We start from the raw sequence: 18,889 nt of genomic DNA on the forward strand, positions 1-18,889 counted from the left end.
AGCGATCAAGTAGGAAAACATGCTGGTGGACACGCTCTCTGGCGTTGGGGCGCCCGAGAAGGCATCCTATGAAGGCTGCACACTGCCTTTTGCCAGGAAGCAGGAGGAGGACAACGACCGGGAGCAGGGCCGTCTTTAGCAGATGCAGAGGCTTGGGAGGGAAGCTGCGTGCAGCTTCCCTCCTAAGCCTCTGCAGGGATCGCTCTCCTCCTGCGGAGGCTTGGGAAGAAAGCTGCACGCCCGCCAGCCATATAGTTGGCGGGGCGCAGCTGGTGGGCACGCAGGGAAAGGGGAGGCTGCCGGCAAAGCCGTGCAGCTCCCCCACTCCCTAGGGCACCCCTGAGAGGCCGGCACCCTGGCACAACAAACCACTAAGACCAATGGGAAAGACGGCTCTGGCAGTTTCAAGCAGACACCTGCAACTTTCTGCTACCAGGAACCAGATCATATTAATTCAGGAAAGGAAGCACTTTATTTGGTAGGCTGCTCTTGATTGTTTAATCACTGTTAAGAGACTCCTTTCATTATATCTGCAGCATGCCATAATAATAATAATAATAATAATAATAATAGGGCATTATTTTCTTTTCCAACCCTTTCCCACAGTATTACAACAAAACTGCACAATCATGTTAACCAAAAATTAAAGTGTATTTAATTTCCAGGCAGCCTCAGCAATTAAATCTGGACCCTTCCAATCAACCACAGTCTCAGCACCCAGTTTTCTACACTTCCCGCTTTTTTGTTCTTTTAAGAAGCATGGTAAAACAGAAAAGCACTAATGCCTTCAGAATTTTAAGAATTGAATCTACACATCCTCCCAACAGAACATCTTTATATTGGTTGTGAGGGCAAGTAAAATGACATTTTGTCATTAGGTATCAAACATTGTGCAGGACATCAATAATTCTTTTTAATTTGCTGGGCCTCAAAGAGTGGAGGGATGGAGCTGCTAGGGCCCACAGTAGGCTTAAGCACCAGTGCACAAACAGAAGACAGATTTGAGAGCCTGACCACTGTGAATGCAGTTAAGAATGTGAAAGCAGCTACTTCTGCTTCCTACAGAGACTGCAGTTTCACAAGGGGAATGCTATTTGCATTGCAAATGATGCTTCTGCCCAATTAACACCACTAAAAGCCAATGTATACTATACACTCGGAAACCAAAGGTGTTGAGTTTTATTATTAAAAAGCTCATGTCTACTGTTAAGGGGAAAGAATACTTAATTCAGAATCTTTATAGTGTGTGATGCTATACAGTAAACACAGAAGGTGACATGAGACAGTTTAAATGGCAGCTCATTATATGGCTCAATTTGCTGTTCTGTGGCTGGGTCAACCATACCCATTACTGGCGTAATCAGGCATAACGAACTGTACCCATTATGATGCACAGAGAGTAACACTCATGTGTACTGGAGGATAGATGGTTTTTTTAAAAATCTAAGTTAAGGGTTTTTAAAAATACCGTATTTTTCGCCCTATAGGACGCACTTTTTCCCCTCCAAAAATGAAGGGGAAATGTGTGTGCGTCCTATGGGGCGAATGCAGGCTTTCGCTGAAGCCTGGAGAGCGAGAGGGGTCCGTGCGCACCGACCCCTCTCGCTCTCCAGGCTTCAGGAAGCTATCCGCAAGCCGTGGGAGAGCTGCCTGCACCCCGAAGCCTGGGGGCGTGCTGACCTCAGCGCCCCCCAGGCTTCGCGCAGCTCTCCGCCGGTGCGCCCTATGGGCCGAAAAATACGGTATATCCTGATTTAAAGGGAAGCCAAATAGAAACCAAACATGTTCAAACCAACACTTGAAGGCTTGGATTGCAAGATACCTTAAATTCATGTTATGTTTCCTGCCCCCTTCTTCCTGCTGCAGTAATCTGTGATGCCCAAAAATGTCTCCCTAGAAGGAAGATGCTGGGCGTAGAATGAAATGGGACATTTTGCTTCAATGAACCTCCTTGAATAGAATCCATTTATCTTAGGATCCAAGCCATTGTCTTTTAAACGTGAATCATGACCGTGTATCAAACACTGAGTTAGGGCTGCTTTTCTATGTAAAACAGAACCAGACCCCTTCGTGCTGAAAAAGCACCTCACAAGTAAGAGATTTTTGTATATTTCTTTCCAATTTTAGATTAGGGAAGGTATACACAGACCTACTTTTCCCAATACCACAAACCCCTGCATTTTATTTTATTATATTTTCTTAAAAACATATTTGCAAGAGAATGCAATTTCAAGCTTGGGGAAACTGTGTTGAATAATGCAGGTTATGGGCAGCCTTTACATACAAGGTTTGTAGAAATTCCTCTCTTTTGAAATATATATATAATTCGTTTTACTAGATATCCTTTTTAAACCACTGCAAAAGCTTGTACTTGCTCTAAAGAGGTTTCAAGACTTGCATTTGCACAACAAGACATTTAAAATGGTAACAGCTGAATGAAAAAGGATTACTCACAGTGCTGATCACAATCTACTCTGGCAAACACAACTTGATTCTTATCTGGGAAATCCTCTTTAATGACATTAGAAGCTTCCTCAAAAATAGGATGCAGCATTTGACTAAAACGACACCTGTTGAAAAGGAGAATACAAAAAAAAGGTCCAATTACTGAAAATAAAATATCTGGAGATTCCATATACAGCACCATTTGAAGCAGTAATTCTACTGTGGATTTTCATTCCCACCCACACGGAGGGGAGCAAGCGGGGGAGCCCAAGGCAGTTTCTAGTTCTAAGGGTCTAATCCTGTGAAGTATCACCCGGCCATGCTGATAGGCTACATTAGACACAAAGAAAATATATCTAGTAGAAGTTTAAAAGCAGATTGAGAAAATATTTTGTATGTTTTGCTAATTAAATATAATAAATTTAACATTGTCTAATTTCTGTTTTGAGTCTTACAACTGCAGAAGTTTGAAAGTACTGTGTTGGTATAACTGTCCAATGGAAGAAATACTTACCAATCAGCATAAAAATTCACTAAAGCAACATCTGCATTGTCTAAAGGAAAGAATGACATTTTATTGTTAAATGTTGCGACAGCAGAAAACCAAGGCCTAACTAGGCACGCACACACAAAAAAAATCAATCTTGACATTACAGCTCCCAGAATTGCAATATGGAGAATTTGAGCAAATATGAATTCAAAGTTTGAGCTAGCTTCAGTTACAAAACCTGAATTACTAGGCTAACTTTCCTCCCCATTTATTCTCTCTTTCTTCTGGAATGTGTTGCTCTATGCTGAAAAGGTACGTACATTTGGACAGCAGTTGTAAGTGGCCTTGTAAATTAATGTAAGAACCTTGAACCTGTCCTGGTAAAATTAGCATTACACAGTCACACTTTTCACACACAAAACCAAACTTATAATTGGGAAGTAAGAGTTGCAATTATGGATACTGATGAGAAAGTGAACCCCACTAAACTCAGTGCTTACTTCTGAATATACCGTATGTGCCTAGGACTGCAGTGTAACTTTGATTTTACTTTTAGATTTGTGTTATGGAAGCTTCTCCAGGCTTTTCTAGCAGTGTTATTGAGTTCCAAAGATAAAAGCAGTTTTTAAGCAATTTTTATCTGTCACTGTTGTGCTCAATTTAGGATTATTAAATTAGCTCTCTTTAGGCGTCATCTTGTCCTATACTGTACTTACCAACAAAAGTACACATGCACATAACAAACTAAAACTGAAAATAAAGAAATACTTAAAGCAATTCAGTGTTCTCCCCAGTCTACTTATGACTCTGAATGCTGGCAGGACACATACCAAAAATGAATTCAACAATATATTGCTTGAGAAAAGCAAATGTATTTGTAAAAAAACAACAGGGCAAAGGTTTGCACACTTACTTAAAGTATCATCTATATTCCCACCATCAAGGCTTGTTATTTCACTTCTTGCTGGATTAAAAAACCAGGACACCTGTAAAAGTACACACGTTTTAATAAATAATCTGACATTTATCCATATCATTCTTGCTTGATCAATTCCTCCTCCTTGTATTATAATGAAGGGAGCTCCATGCATTAAAAGAACAGGGCGGGTCATGTAGGTGACTCTCACATATTCAGCATGAACATCTACATGATACTGTAGGGGTTCCAGCCCAGGTAGAGGTCCATGTGTGTACGGTTCTTTGTTGCAAAACATCCACACTGCTGCTTCAACATGTGCAGTGAGCTCAAGAAATATGAAACACAATCCAAGTTTCCACAGTGTTGATGGCACAACGGAAGTCCATCCTAATATCCAGGAAAAGGAGCAAATATGCAAGGGCAAAATGCTAAGTCTGGCAATTCATTTATGTATTTTAAAAGACTTGCCAGGCTTTACTTTAGAAATAAATCTTAAAGTTAAGCGAAAGATCTCCACATATATGTCTGGAGATGTTTGTTACTCTTTTCTGGTTTAATGTAACTAAAATAGTGGGGCCTTTAGCATTTTGAAGTTTGCTGCCCAGGGCTCATTTGGGAGGAAGGGTGGGATAAAATTTTAATGGATAAATATATTAATTAAGAACATAAATACATAAGTTACAAAAAAAGGGGGAAACTGTAGTAAACCATGGAAAATATAAGGGTGGAAATAGGAGATACACAGATATGGTCAAAATAGGTATTATGCTAATTCAATAAAATTAAAACATGCCCAAAAGCATAAAGGTAAAGGTAAAGGGACTCCTGACCATTAGGTTCTGTTGCAGATGACTCTGGGGTTGCGGCGCTCATCTCGCTTTATTGGCCGAGGAAGCTTACGTACAGCTTCCGGGTCATGTGGCCAGCATGACTAAGCCGCTTCTGGCGAACCAGAGCAGCGCACGGAAACGCCGTTTACCTTCCTGCCAGAGCGGTACCTATTTATCTACTTGCACTCTGACGTGCTTTTGAACTGCTAGGTGGGCAGGAGCAGGGACCGAGCAACGGGAGCTCACCCCGTCGCGGGGATTCGAACTGCCGACCTTCTGATCGGCAAGCCCTAGGCTCTGTGGTTTAACCCACAGTGCCACCCGCGTCCCTTCCCAAAAGCATAGGATTAGTTTAAATATTTTGCTTGATCTACCTAATGAAAGAAAAAGGAAACGGAAACACAGGAGGAGAAGCTTTTTTTAAGGTTAAGAAGGTATCATTGCCAATAAAGCAAATGCCAAAACAATGTATTAAAACATTTTGGTTAAGAATGAAATGAAAAGTTTTGGAATTTCCTACATTAAACCCACCCACCCACACCTGGCACAGGATGAAAATTGCAGAAATTCAGCAAAACTACTGAGACGATTAAAAAAAACCCAATAAGTTATTTGTATTTTTTTCAACAATACAGTTCTTCAGACATCAACAACAACAATACATTATAATCACTGACCTCCCTTCCACCCTTCCATGGTTTCCTCCAAATATCAATTGCTGCTGCATATTATAATCCATCCATAGCTTCTTTTTCTCATTTTAATCTTGATATCCCTTTTACTGCTGAATTTACTCTAAGCCTACTAGCAATTTAAGTGAAAGGAAAATTTAAGTACAGTACTGTAGAGGACAGATAACTAATTTATGGTGCAAGGTATTAACTGCAGCTTGCAGTCTGAACAAGATTTATTAGAAAAACTAAAAAGACATACTGCTGAAATACAGAAATGGGGAAGTGTGCTTAATTAAGGTTAAACGAGACATCAAATTCATCTGATAATCAAAGGTTAATGCAGTGGGCATACAGAACAATTCTGCAGTATCACAAATGTTTCTATGTCCTGAATACTGGAACAATTTAAACTTTTGTTCTGCAATAACCAATGACATTTCTCTTTACCTAAAAAATGCATTTCTTTTGATAGTCAAGGCAATACAAATTGTTAGGTTTCCTTTCATTAAGCAGGCCAAATTGCTAAATATATTTCTGTAGTTTTCATTAGCATATCCTAGCTAGAACTTCGTTTGTGGTTTAGCCTTGACTAAACAGGATCACAACACTTTCTCTTGCATTAGCTCTTTTCTGCAAAAAATGGTAATTCTGCTACACGTTTAACAAGGTGCACGTAAAATCCCACACAAACTAGTTTATTTTCTTTAGAGTGACTTTCTCTTTCCAGTTCAAATACCCGAAGCAGCTAGTAGTATAAACATTTCATGATCAGCAATAATGTGAAGCAACACTTGCAATATAAAAAAATACACAAGAGCAGCAATAAAATGCTAGAGAAGCTATAGTCGAAGAGAGAAATCTAAGTAGCAAGAAAACCCAAGGCTTGCTGGAAAAGTATATAATCTGACTTCACATGGCAGAGGATTCCACATCGTGGGTACCACCACAGAAAAAGCCCTCTGAACCCACTACAGAAAAACCATCAACTGCACCTCAGAAAGTAGTGGCATGCAAAAAAAAAGCGTCTCCTAAGATGGACAGACAGACTCAGGTCATCCCTTGAAATAACTTTTCCCCAAGGTCCAGGCTTGGGAACTATACCCCTTCTGAAGAGGTGGGGGGACCTATTAGGATGGTCCACCCTCACGGGCAGATGGATTCAATTGGTTTCCAGACGGCTCTTGAGGGAATTTCCAACTGATATGACTGGTGCTACTTTTGAAGCCCTAGGCAACCCCTGGAATACCTTAATGACTCAGGCTGTTGACATGATTGCCCCTGAACACTCTCTCCCATTTTGTGGAGCCCATTTGGCTCCTTGATATCAGGGTTCGAAATTAGCAGGGCGTCAGGTACATTTTGCACCTAAAGATTCTCTATTTGTGAGCACCTCAAAAGGGCTGGGTGTCATTTTTTGCGCCTGGCTGACATTCAAAGATTACCGAAATGTATGTGCTTTGAAGCCTCGAAGTATGAGGATATACAATATGTTAAGGAGTTTAACAATAAAGAGTAACAGTGCTAAGCAGTGTTGCCAATAGATCTCCCCTAACCCTTTTATCATGTTTTTTCACTTCCACAGATGGGCATGTGTAGCAGTATTAAAGTATACCATTGGATTATGTAGTTCTATTGTTTATCTACCTGTCCCTAGACTCATGATCTTAAATAACACCAGCTGAATGGAATTGTTTGTAATTTTAATATTTCATTTGTAGTAAACCATTTAGAAGTTCAATACATCAAGTGATATACAAATTTGGTTGAATAAAGAAGATCAGTACTGAAAACATAACCCTAGGCTCCTTCAATCATTTGGGCAGTCAGGTACTACCTGCTAGAAGCTCTGTGGAGAAAGAGTCTGGTGGGCATGGGACCAGTATTACAAAAGTTATGCTTTTAAGTACTATATGAACATTGATAGACATATAACCTGACATGACTATGTACATACACAAGGGATCTGGGGCTATCTAAGGTGAACATCTTTAAATCAATAATCTCCAATACAGCGGTGTTGCAGAAACTCTCATACCATGAAATCGTTACTCCTAAGACTCTCTTAAATGCCATTTACATACATTTCCAGCACAGTTCCCTCAATTAGCCCTAAATAGAAACCCAACCTCCTGTCACCAAGCTTAATGAGAAAAGGTGTTGCTGAAGTGAAAAGGGCTACTAGACACAAAATTAGAAATTACAACATATCCAAAATGGGGTCAGAAACCTTTTTACAATTGACTGTATTATGTACATCAGGGCAAACCAAAGTTGGTCAGCAGAATAAGATGTGATGACAGAAAATAAAAAAGGTAAGTCTTCAGAAGTAGGCTGCTGAACAGCTGTAAGGCATGGGTGATGGTACTAGAATTTCAAGTGGCGAAGCAGTGCTGAGGAAGCTCTGTCCACCCATTCCCCTCTCATGGGCTTCAAGACTAGATATAAGCCCAGGTAAGAGAAAAGTTACAAGGACGGGTGGGCCAGAGGAAGGGTTCAGCACTTTTCATTTGAAAATTGCTCTCACACTTCACTAGGGCTGAGCAATGTCTGGCTTCCTACATCATGATATATCACCAGCTAAACATTGTGATATTTTGATACGTATCACAATGTCTGAAATAAGGATGTAAGGTGAACAGGGCAATGTCCTGAAAACTGTTACTGTACTCCTTAGGAGTCTAAAACGGATACATTTTTACTTAACTATAACTTTTTGTTACAACTGTTGGCTTGTATTAAAAAACAACAGTTAAGGATCTGGCCAAAGGTAGCATCAGATTGAAGCCACAGAATTAGAAGACATATTTATTCCATTCTTGTACTCTAATTCCTTGCAGCCTATCAGATATAGAGGCTCAGTATGCATGTCACAGTTAACAGTTTAACATGAATGTGCTGAGCTGAGCTGTTTTGCTCTACCCTGAAGATTAAAAGAAGCTTACTGTTTTGGAATCAAGGACTGTGCTTTGTCTTGCTCCAAACCAACGGTTAGTGCTGTTTGAAGCAAAACCACAGTTCCCAGTTTAGACACAATGCTAAATTAGGGATCATGGTTTGTTTTCCTCACAATAGCAAGGATGAACAAAGTGGGTGAGATCAGGTTGTGCACACTACATCACTATACAGTTTACCATTATGTGTGAATGCTGTTATAGTCGTCTCAAGAATCCACATGAACAGGAAGAGTCAGTCCACAAATCTATTGCTTCCCTAAGAAGTCTCCATGTCAATTTTCTTCCCTTCAGCAATGTTCCCTGGTTTCACCTTTTGTACGTCACTCAGACTTTCATCAGGCAGTGTGTCAAGGATTCCACTGAATGTTTGGGTTAAACCAGTCCTTGAATATACACAAATAGCATAAACCTTTGTAAGTTAGCATGCTTTTTGCTACTATTAAATATGCTCCTTTAAGTACTACAGCAGTCCTAGAACAACAGTGAGCTAATTTCCACCATCACATTTTATAAGTAGACTCCTATCTCTTTGATCTCTGTACACAAAAATTTCTACCAGTAACTGCTGAGTGGAAACTGGTAACTGAAATAAGAACAGAAGTGGAGGGAGAGGGCGAAGCAGAGCAGTTACAACTGGAAGATATGGCCTCAGGAGCATCTGTTTCTGTACTAGACAAAATTTTTGAAAAATTGGAAGCTTTGGACAAGAAAGCAGATGCGCAATCAGCAAAGATTGATAAAAACACAGAATGTCTAAATAAATTAACCACACAAGTGGTACAGAATGCACAAGCAATTGGACAGTTAACGGAGGCCTCAGCAGAAAATCGGAAATTGACTGAGGACACCAGACAAAGATTTGAAAATTTAGAGCAAGAGGTAAGACCACTCACTAAACAAGTCGGGGAACACCAGATTTATCTCTCGATGATAGAACTGCGAAACCGTGAGAACAACTTAAGGATTAGATCACTACAAGAGGCAGAAGAAGGACATCTAACTGAGTTTTTGACCAAAGAATTCTCCAAGTTCTGGAACTTGGAAGAAAAGGACTTTAAAATTGTGTCAGCTTTCAGACTTGGAAGATTTATAAAGAAGGAGAGGCCCAGAGACTGTTTGATAACATTGAGATCAAAGGAGGAAAGGGATAAGATTTTGGGACTACACTTTGTAAAATCACTGGAGGTGTTGGATAGAAGAATTGAAATTTATAAAGATATCCCAAGACTACTGCTTGATCTTAGAGCCGCCTATTCTGAACTTGTTAAACTACTAAGGAGCAACGCAATTCCATTCAGGTGGGAATTTCCCCAAGGATTATCTTTTACCTTTAGAGGGAGAAAGGTCAAAGTGAGAACACTTGAAGAGAGAGACAAATTTCTGTCTACATACGGAGAGGACCTTCAAAAAAGAATTGAACTACCTTCTGGGCCTGAGGCAACGCCAGTACCAACATCAGCATCTGTGGAACCTGAAGACCCTGAGAAGATACCACCCCTTGAAAAATAACCAGATAGTTCAGGATGTCTCTGCAACTGTTGAGCTGGAATATTAATGGTTGTAACATTCCGGAAAAAAGGAAGAAAATATTTCATATATTAAAAAAAGAACAATTGGACATTATTTGTTTACAAGAAACACATGTGACGAGGCTCCACAGAAAAGTGTTAATAAATAAAAGATTGGGCCAGGAATTTGTATCTTCGGACAAAGTTAAGAAGAGAGGCGTGGTGATATATGCAAAAGAGAGCCTGTCACCTAAATTCCTGTTTAAAGATGAACATGGAAGAATTTTGGCTATTGAGATACAATATCAAGGAGAGAAACTGCTGATATTAGGAATTTATGCACCTAATGAAGGGAAATCGGAATTTTACAAGAAGCTGCAGGAGACAATGCTGGACTATCTAGACTACAACAACATCATAATGATGGGAGATATGAATGGGGTCGTATCAACTAACATGGACAAGTCACAAAGTCAAAATGTTACAAAAGACGGCAGACTACCTAAAACCTTTTTTGAAATGATTGACAATATGGATTTGATTGACATTTGGAGGACAAAGAACCCACTAGGAAGAGAGGGAACATTCTTTTCTGAAGCCCAACTGACCTGGACAAGAATCGACCAAATATGGATTTCTAGAGGCCTGGCACCTAAGGTCAGAAAAGTGGAAATCTGCCCAAAGACCTGCTCCGACCATAATGCAGTAAAGATGGATATGACACTATTACCAACTGGATCCTTCAGATGGAAGATGAATGACAATTTGTTTAGAGATCAGGAAATTACCAAGAAGGCCCAAAAAGTTTTGAAGGACTATTTTGAGATAAACATGAATAATATGGTGGAAAAAAGAATAATCTGGGACGCAAGCAAAGCTGTAATGAGGGGATTCTTGATACAACAGAATGCAGTGAAGAAAAGAACACAAAATGAGAAAAAAGATAAGATTTTGGATAAAATAAAAGAATTAGAGAAGAAATTAAGAGTGAATCCGAAGTCACAGCCAACTCTGAGAGAAATTAAACTTTATCAAACACAATATTCTAAATTGATAAATCAGGAAATTGAATGGAAGGTTAAATTAATGAAACAAAAAACGTTTGAGTCGGCGAATAAATGTGGAAAACTGCTAGCTTGGCAGTTGAAGAGAAGACAAAGATTAAATACTGTTACAAACTTAGAGGTTGATGGAAAAAACATCCAGAATCCAGTGGACATTAGAAAGTGTTTCCAGAGATACTTCAAAAAACTATACACCCAAGGGCCGCAAGATGAGGTTGAGATTAAACAATTTTTGGCAAAAAACGGACTATCTAAATTGTCACAAGAAAATAGGACAACCCTGAATTCTAAAATAACACGACAGGAGATCGAACAAGCTATCCAGAACATGCAACTTGGCAAATCTCCAGGACCAGATGGGCTGACCTCCAAGTACTATAAGATATTGAAAGACTATTTGATACAACCTTTGATGGAGGTCAGCAATGAAATTATGGAGGGGAGGAGGGCACCGGAGTCGTGGAAGGAAGCGTTTATCACATTAATACCAAAGTCGGAAGCTGAAAAGACACAACTTAAGAACTACCGTCCCATCTCTCTTTTAAATGTGGATTACAAAATATTTGCAGACATTTTGGCAAATAGATTTAAGAAAGTTTTAAATGAAGTAATTCATAAGGACCAGGCTGGCTTTCTCCCAGGAAGACATCTGTTTGCTAATACAAGGAACATTATTGACATTTTGGAACTTTTGCAAACAGACATAAATACAAAAGCAGTTTTAATTTTTATAGATGCGGAGAAGGCCTTTGACAATATCTCCTGGAAATTTATGATGGGAAATTTGAAAGAGATGGGAGTGGGACGGGGTTTTGAGAATGGGATTGAGGCGATATATTCAGAACAGAAAGCTAAACTGATAGTTAATAATGTGGTTACAGAAGAGTTTAAAATTGAAAAAGGGACACGACAAGGTTGCCCTATCTCCCCTTTGTTATTTATTTCGGTTCTGGAAGTGCTATTGAACATGATTAGAAGGGATCGGTTGGTGGAAGGAATTCAGGTCGGTCAGAAACAATATAAATTAAAAGCTTTCGCAGATGACCTGGTTTTGACCTTGCAGAAGCCAGAGCCCAGTACGAAAAGAGTATTACAATTGATTAATGACTTTGGTCGGGTGGCTGGATTTAAATTAAATAAACAGAAAACTAAGGTTTTGGGGAAAAACTTGACTAATACAGAGTCAGAACGGTTTCAGAATGAGACGGAACTTAATGTGGTTAAAAAAGTAAAATACCTAGGGGTAAACATAACAGCAAAAAATCTAAGTCTATTTAAGGACAATTATGAAAAATGCTGGACAGAAATTAAGAGAGACTTAGATAGTTGGTCAAAATTGAAACTTTCTTTGTTAGGCCGAATTGCTGCTATCAAGATGAATGTATTGCCAAGGATGTTGTTCTTATTTCAAACACTTCAGGTTTTGGACAAAACGGAGTGCTTTCAGAAGTGGCAGAGAGACATTTCTAAGTTTGTCTGGCAGGGCAAAAAGCCCAGAATTAAGTTTAAGATATTAACCGATGCAAAACAAAGAGGGGGCTTTGCCCTGCCAGACTTAAAGTTGTATTATGAAGCCGCAGCGTTCTGCTGGCTAAAAGACTGGCTACTTCTTGAAGACACTGATGTGTTAGATTTGGAAGGGTTCAACAATACCTTTGGATGGCATGCATATTTATGGTATGACAAGGTTAAAGCAAATAAGGCCTTTAAGAACCATATTGTCAGAAAATCATTGTTTAATGTCTGGACAAAATATAAAGACTTGCTGGAAAATAAAACACCAAGGTGGCTTTCACCTTTGGAAGCCAAGGCCCGAAAAAGACCCAATATGGAGGCTAAATGGCCAAAATATTGGGAAATACTAGAAAAGGATGGAGACAATTGGAAATTGCAGAGTCTGGAGAAAATGAAAGACAAAGTGCGAGATTGGTTACATTACGCTCAGATTAAAGAAGTTTTTAAAAATGATAAGAAACTAGGGTTCCAGGTGGAGAAATCGAAATTAGAAACAGAATTGTTAGAACCAAAGATTAAGGTACTTTCAAGGATGTATAACTTGCTGTTGAAATGGAATACACAAGACGAAACGGTTAAATCGGCTATGATAAGGTGGGCACAGGACATTGGGCATAATATCATGTTTGAGGACTGGGAGAGGTTGTGGAGTAATGGATTGAAATTTACTGCATGTAACGCCCTGAAAGAAAATGTAATGAAAATGATTTATAGATGGTATATGACCCCAGTCAAACTTGCTAAAATTTACCACCTGTCTGATAATAAGTGTTGGAAATGCAAAGAGTGCGAGGGAACGTTCTTCCACCTCTGGTGGACTTGCCCTAAAGTGAAGGCGTTCTGGGAAATGATTTATAATGAACTGAAAAAGGTATTTAAATATACCTTCACTAAGAAACCAGAGGCTTTCCTTTTGGGTATTGTCGGCCAAGGGGTGGCAAAGAAGGACCAGACATTTTTTATGTATGCAACAACAGCAGCAAGGATACTTCTCGCAAAACATTGGAAAACTCAAGATCTACCCACACTGGAAGAATGGCAGATACAACTGATAGACTACATGGAACTGGCTGAAATGACCGGCAGAATCCGTGACCTGGGAGAAGAGAGGATTGAGGAGGACTGGAAGAAATTTAAGAACTATTTACAAAAGTATTGCAATTTGAGTGAATGTTAAATAAGATGCTAGATCAAAATAACTGAGCACCACTAAATTTAGAAGTTTTTAAGAAAATAAGTAAGACTGTGAAATTTAGCTTCTTCTGAGAATTATAAGATTAGGAAATATAGAAGGGATATAAGAATTTAAATAAGATGATAAATTGCTGACAAAATGTTTTAACGATGAAAATGGGAGCGGGAGATGTGAGGAAGTCCAAAGAAAATGTGAAAATATGTTAAGATCAATGTTACATTGTTTATCATGTTTATTTTTATTGTAAAACTTAATAAATTGCTTTAAAAAAAAAAAATGAAATAAGAACAGGGAAGTACTCACATTATTACAAACATACTTATTAGCACAAAGCAACATGTACCCATTTAAATATACAAATATTGCTCAAAATACCATGAGCTCAATTTATGATATCCTTTAAGCGTCACTTAAAACACCATCCAAAACCAAAACTACCTAGTTGCTTCTGTCTTATTCAGTACTTGCAGATATCAAAACTCACACAGCAAGTTTGTATCAGTTTATATAAACACACAATATGTTTATATTGGGCTTTAAAAATAACGCTGAATACTAGCATTTTTTCTAACTCTGGAATACTAGAATGGAGCATACTATTTGATGCTAGTACCAGGATTTTTATTTTTTTCCAGCTATGTTAATACAACAGTATACAAGTATATTCTAAATGTACTTTGATCTGATCAACATGGATCAGTCATCAATAAAAACAAGCTCTTAATTATTTTGTTCCCTATTCTTCTAGCTTCTATAATTTTTGCTTTCTCCATAAGTTCACTATTTGATTGTTCTCCTTACCCTCTCAGATACCCCCAATTCATCATTTTTCCTAAGTGTATCCCACATGAAACATAATCCATACACTAATGAAATTAATACAGGAACTGCCTTCCAAAACCAGAGCCATGTACCATAAAATCCATAATTTGTTTTTAATCATCAGGTGACTGCACAGCTCAAGAGATGGCAGAAAACACACAGTAATAACTCAATTAAAGGCTCACTCAATATTTAAATGGAATCTTAATCTGCATCATTTGCTCAACAGCTTTCAAAGCATTGAGCTGGTTCAAACATCACATTTGATCACAGTTTAAAAAAACCCAACAGCATTTAATGTGAATATGCAGAATGCTGGTGCACACTACTGAAAAGTTCTTGTTGCGATTCTTCCCCATACCTGCCTCAAAACAAGCCAGAATCTGGCTTATCATGACATACAAGCCTGCCATAACAAGGCAGACTCTGGCACCCAGAGAGGCCCATAATGAAAACTTCATTTAAACCACACTTTGTTTCATTTTCAGGTTTGATTTAATTTGAAATGCAAACTGGGCCATTTGCTCACTAGCCACTTGCCTGGTCATCTATGTCATATAATTATTCCCCTGGCATCCAGATACAAAAGCTGTAAGAAGTTGAGATTGCCTTGATGTGTACAGAGTTTGAAATTAGCAGGACTCCAGCACATTTTGTGCCTGAAGATTCTCCATTTGTGAGCACTTCTAAAAGTCTGGGTGCCATTTTTTGTGCCTGGCTTACACTCAAGGATTATTGAAATGTATGTGCTTTGAAGCCTCAAAGTATATGTTAAGGATAGAGTACAAATATCCTTAACAAGTATATGTTAACAATAAAGAGTAGAGTATAGTGGTAACAATAAAGAGATTAGTGTAAGTGGTAGAACACTGGTCCCAGGATTAGTCTCCAGCATCTCCAGGTAAACATGGAAAGATCCCTTGACTGAAAATCTGGGGTGCCACTGCCAATCAGTGGATAATACTAAGCTAGGTGAATCAATGGTCAATGACTTGGTATAAGACAGCTTCTTATGTTACTATCTTTGGGGATATTTCTGCAACTACAGAAGCTGGTTAATACAACTCAGTCCCACCATACCTTGGTCTCTATTGCAAAGACTTTGTAGTCAAAGTTCTGTTAACCATATGACTAAGAAATGGAACTTGAGAAATACAATTTGGTCTTTTTCAACTACAAAGGACTGGCAAGCACAATTTGTTCTGGTTCACATACAACATTAAACCATGCACTATGTGCGTGAGCCAAACTGGCCTGAGTGAAGCCTCCAACTTCTGTGCTCTCCCCTACTCTTCTCCTATGCAGCTGGCAAAAGGACTTTCCTAGAGTTCATGTTCACTTCCAAATAATCCTGGCTTCAAATGACGTAAGACTCACAGAATGTAGTCTGAAATCTTCTAGACAATTTTTAAACAAGCCAACTTCAAACCATGGGTTATGAAGATGGCTGACTAGCTAACTCTTGCAGTCAATTCCAACTCTACAATTCTATGATTCTATGGTTTGTACATGCTAAGCTATGATTCTCTGAAAGGGAAACTAAATGCTAGCAAAGCCCTTTAATATGGCGATGTGAGATAAGGGGGAAGGGGTGTGGCACATTCTAATGTGGTTTAGTGTTAAGTGCAAACCAGATATCAAAATCTCTTGGCCAGTTCTTGTTTCCTCTGGCAACACTGTTTATGGTTTTGCTTGATTCAGCAGCTGTTTTTTTATGCTCAAGAAAGGAAAGCATTTTGAGTCAGACCCAAACTTGATAGGATTGTGGCCCGATTTGAAACAAGCCAAGTCTTTTTGAAAAGGGCGGATTCATATTCCATCCCACCCACCCCCTTCAGCATTTAAGTGCTACTTATCTCTCTGCTTGTTCATGAGAAATAATAAAATTAGATGGCTTAGTTTTGGTTGAGTAAGAAAGACAGAAACAGCACCAGTCAATTTTTACAGGATTCTCCTGTTGTACTAATCTGATGAATACCTGTGATGAAAATCAAAGCTGCTTCAACACTTTGTTCCTTCAGCATTATGTCTGATAAAAACCTATCTTCCATTAGACAAGGTTAACAATACATAGACACACAAGGCTGTTTTGCCCTTTAAACTTGTCTGACAGGAACCAAAGAGACAACCTTCCCAATTTATGCCACCTAAAACTACTTTCATGGGCTAAGGAATGAGTAAGTTCTGAACTTACAATGAAACCTATTTGTTTGGGTGTCAACTTTCCCCTTGTCAATCAAATCACTTGGTGCATGTCTTCAAAGTGGATAGCTTAAGGTACCCTGGTTGCCACTGCCAAATCACTCTGCATGAAGTAAGGATGCTGCTGCCTGATGAAAGTCACAGTGAGATAAGGTGTTAGAGAAAGAATCAGTTAGTAAATTACTGTTTTCTTTTTAATTCACTTTCTGATATCTCCTTTTTCTTGCTTTATTTTAATAGACAACCTTGAATTACAAACCTGAAGTTAAAAGACCATACTTGATTGCAGGACTGTAGACCCATGTCTAAGGCAGCATTCAAAATCCGCCAGGCACATTTTGCACCTGGCTATTGGCCACTTGTGACCAAGATGCCCAGGCGCCAGAATAGCACCAGACGTCTCCACCATCTGGAGGTGTATGCCTGGGAATCCATGGATCTAGCCTGTTTTCACACACTAACAACACATTCTGTAGAATTCGATCCACTATATTTTATCTGCACAATCAGAACAAATTTCAGGAACCAAAAACTTTTATTGAAAAATATGACTTTCAAGCCATCTGGCCCCCAAACAGCAACTAGACATTCCTTTTTGATGACCGTAGCCCTGGTTTAAGGAGTCATTTGGTGCCCAGCTTATATATCTGAGTTTTTAACACCTGTCTCAGGTGCTCTGTGTAAATACTACTCGGTTTAAGAAAAATGACGGTGATTCAGCATTAAGATACTGTAAATATAGATTTTCCACATGTCCAGATTTAGGAAACTCAACAAGGTAGTATCATTTATAAATTACACAAAGCACATTGAACCACAGGAAAGAAAGGAGTGAGTAGTTAATGCCATTCTAACTACTTTTTTTTTTTTTTTTGGTGCAACCACAGCTGTGATCCTAAGCATACTTGCCCAGAGGTAATCAATTGGACTTCTAAGCATGCATGTTTGAATCAGACTATAAGAGAAGCAGTCATGATAAATTGTTTAAAAACTTCTTATGAGCAACTGCAATTTCCATAAATTAATATAGCTCTGTGTGCTCCTAGTAAGGAATCAAACCTAAGGGCCATCAACTCTCCTCTTTTTTGCTATCAGTACAGTGGTGCCTCGCAAGACGAAATTAATCCGTTCCGCGAGTATCTTCGTCTAGCGGTTTTTTCGTCTTGCGAAGCAACCCTATTAGCGGCTTAGCGGCTTAGCGCTATTAGCGGTTTAGCGGCTATTAAAGGCTTAGCGGCTTAGCTGTTAAAAGGCTATTAAAGGCTTAGCGGCTTAGAAAAAGGGGGGGGAGCGAAAAAAAATCTCAAGACTCGCAATACATTTTCTTCTTGCAAAGCAAGCCCATAGGGAAATTCGTCCTGCGAAGCGCATTGAAAACGGAAAACCCTTTCGTTTAGCGGGTTTTCCGTCTTGCGAGGCATTCGTCTTGCGGGGCACCACTGTAATTCCTATCCATTGACAAGCCAACCATCACATTATCATCCACTTCTTAAAGAGGTTCCCAAATGTTTCACTGAAAGAAGCAATAACAGAATTCTTGGTTTGTTCATGTCACAGTCCAAGTTCATCTAACCTTAAAGAAAGAGGTACAGAAAAAGCTATCATTATAAAAGGCCAAAAAAGAGCCCGATATATGGATATTGCAGATCTATTTCAAGAAGCTGAACTGTGTAGATCTATGCACCAGACTAAAAATTGATTTTCACTGATGTGATGAAGTCCCCCAACTGTAGCTGTTCCCTACATCCCAGCCAACTCTATACTTGCATCTTTCGTACAGGGATGTCACAGTTGAATTACCTCTCAGACAAAGAATGATCAAACGGGTCAATCAGGGACACAAGGAAGCAGGAAGGAGTTGTTATCAAATAATCTTTTCAGACAGTTTAAATCGTTCATTTTAAGCACAGAATAGTAATAATTCTAAATTTATCCAACTCCGCATCACACACAAACCAATTCCTGCCAGAACAGACTGAGCACCATTGTTCTTCGGGAGTTATAAAGTTTAAATCCCTGTAACAGAAAGCACTCTCCAGGGCCAGTTCACCCATGAGGTAAGGTGATCTCTCAGCTGGCAGCATCCCCAGGGGCAGCAGATCCCAATCTTTATTCCCTCCATGTTCCTGATGTAGATCTTCCCTCACCCCTTCTTCCTTGGAGAGGGGTGGGGCACCATTTTGTGGTTTGCCTCAGGTGCCAAAATGTCTTGGGCCTACCTTAAGCCATCCCCACTCAACAGGTATGGAAGTGATCCTTACTTCTCAGAGT

At 39.1% G+C, this 18,889-nt stretch overlaps 1 protein-coding gene across 2 annotated transcripts in view; it reads right to left on the reverse strand.

Annotated features, from left to right (window-relative positions):
* Positions 1–18,889, reverse strand: part of ERP44 (endoplasmic reticulum protein 44) — a 36,432-nt gene that overhangs the window by 16,189 nt on the left and 1,354 nt on the right. For both annotated transcript variants that reach the window (XM_080976924.1, XM_080976923.1), the window contains exons 2-4: positions 3,849–3,921; positions 2,960–2,999; positions 2,455–2,570 (exon numbers count right to left, since the gene is read on the reverse strand). In XM_080976924.1, coding sequence (XP_080833050.1) covers positions 2,455–2,570; positions 2,960–2,999; positions 3,849–3,921 — 229 coding nt within the window. The remainder of the gene's footprint in view (positions 1–2,454; positions 2,571–2,959; positions 3,000–3,848; positions 3,922–18,889) is intronic.

This window comes from Podarcis pityusensis (assembly GCF_964106645.2).
Source record: "Podarcis pityusensis genome assembly, chromosome: 13".
Classification (NCBI taxonomy): domain Eukaryota; kingdom Metazoa; phylum Chordata; class Lepidosauria; order Squamata; family Lacertidae; genus Podarcis; species Podarcis pityusensis.